This window comes from Triticum urartu, chromosome 6A, assembly GCF_056163025.1.
Source record: "Triticum urartu cultivar PI428250 chromosome 6A, HENAU_Tu73, whole genome shotgun sequence".
NCBI classification, from domain to species: Eukaryota; Viridiplantae; Streptophyta; class Magnoliopsida; order Poales; family Poaceae; genus Triticum; species Triticum urartu.
In genome coordinates, this window is record NC_141878.1 from 24803686 (window position 1) to 24810362 (window position 6677).

Sequence of the window (6677 nt, forward strand, 5' to 3'; positions counted from 1 at the left end):
CAGCATGTCCAGCATAAACAAGACGTCCAGTCATTGTCTTCCTTCTATAGTGAAGGCAACCATCTACGCTAAAACTTCCGCGAGCTTCTAGAGTCAAACATCATTTTTCTCCGTGTTAATGTTCGTGCGGTACCTCTACACAAGTTATTAGGTACGCGGGGCATATATTATCATGCTATTTACACATAACTTACTAGAGTACATCTCTAAAACATGTGCATATGTGAATTAGTCTCTTACTTTTATTTCTTTATGATAGCATGTATTAGTAGCCCAAAAACCTTTTTAGTCTAAATGTTAGTACAAAGCAACATATTAAAAAGGTGTTTTGTCTTCAACTCAAAAAACATATAACTATTGGATGGATTGGTCAGTGTGATAAGCCTGTTACCGGACAACTAGAATTTGGTTCTAGGCACCAGTGATGAATAGGGTTCAGAAATGTCGCCTGCACAATCACGGCGACCCTAGAAAACCGCACTTACATTGCTCCCGCACGACCACGATCCAATGGTGGACGGAGTGGTGCAGAAATGATGTGGTCTGACATTTAGAAAAGTCGTGTCAGATTTGTTAAAGCACATCTAGATATGCTTGACACGTCTAAGTTCTATGTTATTGATTTATGCACGGATTTTTAAATTTTTTTATTACTCCTCTTGTTCATTTCTGTAAGATGTTTTAGACATTTAAGACAGAATCTTTCATTTTTGTCCAGCTTGCCTTCAGCGATGAGACACGATTTACGGACAACGATTTAACACAGAGGTTAAGGTTGTGCAGCGGCAGTGTATGCAGCTGTTGGGATAGTGGAAAAGTGGTGGCGACAACACATGATTGACTTCACTTTGGTGGTGCTTCTGGACTACCTGGTCTCGAGCTCCGAGGTGAAAATCCTAGGTCTGTCCCAAATTGGTTATACCTGGCAATGACGATGTTTTTTCGTCGTTACCTTGTTGAAGGCATTGTTCGGATATGCTCAGACTTGTTCCTCAGGGTGAAAACCTAGAATCTAATCTTTGATGGTTGGATCTGGTGACAACGGCGTTTGAGCGTTGTTTCCTTCCTGAAGGCGTTGCCGTTGAAGAACTTCGTCATCCTTGTGGTGTCAAGAGAATGTTGGTGCGGATAAGGTCGTTATTGTAGTTTGTCGATCGCTATGTTGATCGCTTCGGCTTTTTTCTTCTTCTTTTCCATGCTAAGGCATAGCTTTGGTCTTGTATGACTTTGCTATTTACCGGCGTGTTTAGTATGTGTTGGTTGTGTGCATCTTAGCTATGCAGAGGCCGGGTGTGTGCTCATTATGTTTGTATTCACTTGATGCTTCATTTTGAGCTAATAAAATCCACCCTTTGTCGAAAAAAAGACAGAACATAAAACAGTTCAATTTCAGCTGTCTTAACCGATTTACAAAAGTGATCGGAGAGAGTATGTTTGATTGAGTCACTTAGATCTGCAATAACTAGATCACATAAAAATCGTATTGTTTAATCAAGGTATTTAGTAGAACTGTTTTTTTTAGCAAATCTAGAACTTTTTTTTAGAAACAGCAAATCTATATGGAACTTTAAAGCAGAGAGAGGATTTTCGGGAACACCTTCGGCTTCCTTAACGGAGCCGGACTCGGCCTGCACGGGCATTGCACAGCCCAAAATAAAAGCGCCGGGAAATCAATCCTTTTCTTTGTCAAGACTGAAAGAAAAAAATCAATCCTTTTTCCTCCGTTGCCCGCCTCCGCCGGAGCCAGAGGGGAAAAGTCCACCCACCGCCCGCCTCGCTCGCCGCCGACCGGCCGCCATTCCTGCTCCTGCGCCCCCCTTCCCTCCCCAGGAATTCCGGTCCGACCCCCGAATTAAGCCGCCGCCTCAGATCTCTCAGTCAGTCAATTATTCCGACGGCGGCGAGTTGAGCGGGGAATAAACAGGTCAGTCAGTTCGCCTCTGCTTCCAACCCTATTTGCGATTATTCCTCCTCTGTTTTGCTTCCTGTGGGGACTAGCCAAGGAAAGTTGCTAATTTTATGATGCCCTGAAACTGAAAGAGACGCCGAAATTGAGTTTACACATGCTACTGTACTTGTGTTGACTGAACTTTCATAACTCATGCTCATTATCCTCTTGTTTCTCTGATGTCACAATGTTTTGGCTCCAGCCGTTGCAATGGGTAACTATCTGACAAGTACAGGAACCAAACCAGAGGAACATGTCCATGTTAAACGAGCGAGGAGATCCACCAATGGCAAGGGTAGGCCGAACATTAAACTTCAAGACCTTCCAGAGGTAGCATGTCAAGATTGCACACCCTTTTGATTTAACTTTAAGTTAAGTTTTTATTTATAACTTTTATTTAAGGGCAAATAAGTTGATTCACTGAGCTGAAGTGTTTTTTTTGGTGTTGTTGAAGGATGTCTTATGCTCAATTTTATCGAAACTGCCTGCAAAAGAGGTTGTTCGGACCAGCGTCTTGGCGAGCGAGTGGAGGTCTTTGTGGACAGCTTGCCCCAAACTAAGTTTCAACGGCGCCCATACGCATGGGGTGAAGCAGCATGCCCAGGTGTTCGTCGACCGTGTTAACGCGGTTTTGCGGAAGCACCGTGGCAAGTTTGTCGAAGATCTCGAGGTTAAATTTATGTTTGAGAGCAAACTAGTTCATCACCTCGACAATTGGATTAGGTTTGCTATATCGTCCCGGACAAAGAAGCTAGCTTTTGATTTGGCACCCTCATCCAATCTCCTGAGACATGGCTATCACTACACGTTCCCATTCCATCTCCTAGACAAGGAAAGCCTATCCTGCCTACACTTTCTGCAACTTAGCTTTGTATGCTTCAAACCTCCTTCCCACTTCGCCGGTCTTCCAAACCTAAGAAAGCTCGATCTCTATTTACTGAAAGGCACCACTAGGCAGGATCTCGAGAATATCCTGGGCAACTGCTGTAAACTCGAGTGCCTGAGCCTAGTCAGATGCCACCTGAACGAGGAGCTGAGGGTCGTTCAGCCGTTGTCGCACTTGCACTACTTGAAGGTTATATACTGTGAGATAACCAAGATAGAGTTCCACGCTGCAAGTCTCTCCACCTTTTTGTACGATGGAACATACATACCTATTGCCCTCCGTCACGCTTCCAAACTGGAAAATGCAAAGATTTCGTTCCGCGGTGCAATTTTTCAGCATGCTGTCGCGTCACTCCTCAGCGGGCTTCCAGATGTACAAAACCTGACGCTGGATGTTTTAATTCTACGGCTAGAGGTATTTCATTCCAACAATATTCAAGTAAGGATTTAGCTTGTGCAACTCATTTCTGTAGTAATAATAATAACCTCTGCTTTATCTTTCAGACCCGATGGGCGTTAAATAGTCCTCGCGTGTTTTCTCAGCTCAGGCATGTGCAGATAATGTTGATGATATCTTACGAAGATCATGATAAAATTCTCTACATAGTTTCGTTTCTAAGGGTTGCTCCCTTCATTGAAAGGTTGGAAGTACATGTGAGTAATATTCCCGAACGGTTCCTCTTTTGCCATCTTTTATTTTCATCCTGCATGTGGGTGGTAGCCGTTGCATGCATTTTGAATGGTATTTCGTTCAAACATTGTTTCTCTCTGCTGAATTCGATACTGATCTTGCCATCGTATATGTACTTTTGCAGTTTAATGGGACTTCTACCATGTGGTTTGCAAATGAGGGACCTTCCAGACAAGAGATCCCGCTGTGTGAATACACACATCTGAAGAATATCCGTGTCTCGGGTTTCAGAGGGGCGAGAGGCCAAGTTGAATTCCTTATGCACATTGTGGAGAATGCCCCTGCGATACAGGTTGTGACTGTGGATACAACTCAAAGACTGACTGATGCTTGAGATCCAGATGAAGTAAAGCCAGAACTCAATAGTGATGCGCTTGATATGGTTAGAGGCCCTCTGCTTGACAGACTCCCATCGGGTGCAAAGCTTTTTCTTGCTTAAGGCAGCGACAGGTCAACAGGGGCGAAGCCATCGACCACCTGCTGGTTTCTGGTGCGCAGAGGTGCTTGAGGCTAGGGGCAGAATTAATTGGGGTGCCTAGGGGGAACGATTCTTTGCTAGACTGGTGGAGTTCTTGCAAAATCGTTTCGGTGGCTAGGGCGAATGGCTTCTTGCCAGGCTGGTGGAGCTCCAAACCAGCCCCTCACGGTTCGTTACTTGCTCCGGTGTTTTGGGAGCTATGGAAGGACATGGTCTTCAACCAGGCAGCAGCGCCCTTGGAGAGATCGGTCCATGGTCGTGTTCTTCGGAGCGGATGCTGGGCTTCTTCGTATCGATCTCGAGGCCTTCTTTCAGTCATCGAGGAGGTGGATGTTGTTAGATAGGAAGTTATATATGATGATGTAGGTGCACTGTTGGTGCGTTTATAGCATGATAACGTTTGTATTGGAGGATTTGTGTCCCTGTGCTGTACAAATAGCAAATTAAATGTTGTCCTTTTGTACATCTTTTCAATGGTTTGAATTGGCAATTTGGAAACAAATTTGCCAAGTGTGTGTGAGTGATTGAAACGAGTTAATATACATCAGTTGTGAAAAAAAAAGTTGTGTTCAGGGACAAATTGTTGAGAAAAAAAAGATTTGTTGTATTCCAAACAAGCATTTTGTCTGAGAAGAAATTCTTCCTTGGGGAAGAACCAACTCCAGGGTACAAAAATAACTCAAGGAAGCAAAGAAACTGAAGCCTGACCCACAAGGATCAGGTGGTTTTGACAAAAAATCTTTTGCTGCAGGCAAGTTTATACATCCAGAATTAAGACCTGATAATATTTTGCTTGCACAAAATTTCTGAAGAACCAACAACTATACACATATCTCACAGTTTTGATCACCACAGCCAACTCCACACGTTAGTAAAGGCAGTGGTATATCACTAGCATTGGCTCCTAGGTTTGCCAGGTTGTGCATCCACTAACTGGAATGCCATCGGATTACATTGTATCTCCATCCATCCCATAATATGAGATCGTTTTGCGAGCTAAAACAGCTCGCAAAACGATCTTATATTATGGAATGGAGGAAGTATCTCCCCAGGACTATTATACATCTGTACGCATGGTTAACAGCAAGAAGCTGCCTATGCTCCTGAACGCTTTGCCGCCATGTTGGGTCCATTCTTGATAAGAAGGCAGCAGGCCCTCGCTGTTTGAGGATGTCATACAAGAGATTGGCCAGCGCGGCGCTCACGTCTGGGCCTACATCCAGCTGGATCCTGGCTCCTGCCTCCCAGAACCTCAATACTTCCTCAAGCTTCAAATATCAAGAAATGCAGCTTACGGTCAGTACGATGACATCGGTATCTCAAACCGATCAACTGCAAGTTACCCAACTACAACTGCCCTGCAAGTTACCTGGTCACTGTTGAAAATATGAGCAAATTACTACGAGATTTAATCCGAATAAACAGAAGATAAATCATGACCACAGCAGCAGAGATTAAATTAATCATGAGAACTAGCATAGCAGATGAACATATCACATCTAAGGCACATACTAGAAGCATGAATTCTACAACGATCTCGAACAGGAAGGATAAAATCACATACGGTGCAGCGGGTGCAGCACCGCCGGCGTTGACGTTGCCGCCCATGTCGTCGAGGACGAGGTTGCCGAGGTCGGGGAAGAAGTCGTCGTTCGCGAAGTCGTCGCTGCCAGCAGTCGCGCGAGTGCGCTCCCCAAAAACCTGATCGCCCCTCTCTCGTACAGGATCACGAGAGGCGGGGTTCCGGAGGCCTGCTGTCCCTTCTCGCGGTGCACGCCGGAAGGAGGGATGGAGAAGACTTGCTTGGCGGCGCAATGATCTGGAACGGTGGTGAGAAACCATACGAAGCGGCGGCGGCTAGGGTAGACGTCTGCCTGACTATATAGTGAGGGAAGGATAGGTCGTGGGAGTAAACCCCACGTCCGAGTCATCACGATCCAAAAGAATCGGAAACGGTTCAGTAATTAATGCGTCCGTTAATTATTAATTAATGACTCATTAATTTTCCCATGCAGCAAAAATATAGACAACGTGCATAGCTCTGTCCTCGGCTCAATCCCGCAACCCGCGACGCGTCGTGCCGAGGCGAGGCGTGGCGTGGCGAGGCGAGCGAGGAGGAGGAGCGCGCGTGTAGGTCTCCTCTTCTCATGCTCATACAAGTGGTAGAAGAGCTCACCTTATAAAAAGGCGCAACTCTCTCTCAACTTCCGGGGTGGGACTAAACTTTAGCCTCACTCACTCCACTCACATGTGTGCATGAATGTGTTGGGGAACGTTGCAGAAAACAAAAAAATTTCCTACGTTTCACCAAGATCAATCTATGGAGTCAACTAGCAACGAGAGAAGAGTGCATCTACATACCCTTGTAGATCGCGAGCGGAAGCGTTCAAGAGAACGGGGATGATGGAGTCGTACTCGCCGTGATCCAAATCACCGATGACCAAGTGCCGAACGGACGGCACCTCCGCGTTCAACACACGTACGGAGCGGATGACGTCTCCTCCTTCTTGATCCAGCAAGGGGGAAGGAGAGGTTGATGAAGATCTAGCAGCACGACGGCGTGGTGGTGGATGCAGCAGTGATCGCAGCAGGGCTTCGCCGAGCTTCTGCGAGAGGGAGAGGTGTAGCAGGGGAGAGGGAGGCGCCAAGACTTGAGGTGTAGCTGCCCTCCCTCC

The 6677-nt window shown here is 46.0% G+C and overlaps 1 protein-coding gene across 1 annotated transcript; it reads left to right on the forward strand.

The window, feature by feature from the left end:
• Nucleotides 1-1670: 1670 nt before the first annotated feature.
• LOC147963451 (F-box/FBD/LRR-repeat protein At1g13570-like) lies at nt 1671-4570 on the forward strand. The gene is made up of 5 exons (XM_087527632.1): nt 1671-1924; nt 2151-2278; nt 2403-3248; nt 3338-3487; nt 3649-4570. Exons 2-5 carry the CDS (start codon nt 2159-2161, stop codon nt 3856-3858), a joined length of 1326 nt encoding a protein of 441 aa, XP_087383758.1. The 5' UTR covers nt 1671-1924; nt 2151-2158; the 3' UTR covers nt 3859-4570.
• The last annotated feature ends 2107 nt before the right edge of the window (nt 4571-6677 follow it).

Excerpts from the sequence above, each read along its gene's own strand:
- LOC147963451 (XM_087527632.1), top strand. The coding sequence starts at position 2,159 with ATGGGTAACTATCTGACAAGTACAGGAACCAAACCAGAGGAACATGTC. Across the intron at positions 3,249-3,337 it reads TTTTAATTCTACGGCTAGAG|ACCCGATGGGCGTTAAATAG; the intron begins GTATTTCATTCC and ends TTTATCTTTCAG. Across the intron at positions 3,488-3,648 it reads TTGAAAGGTTGGAAGTACAT|TTTAATGGGACTTCTACCAT; the intron begins GTGAGTAATATT and ends GTACTTTTGCAG.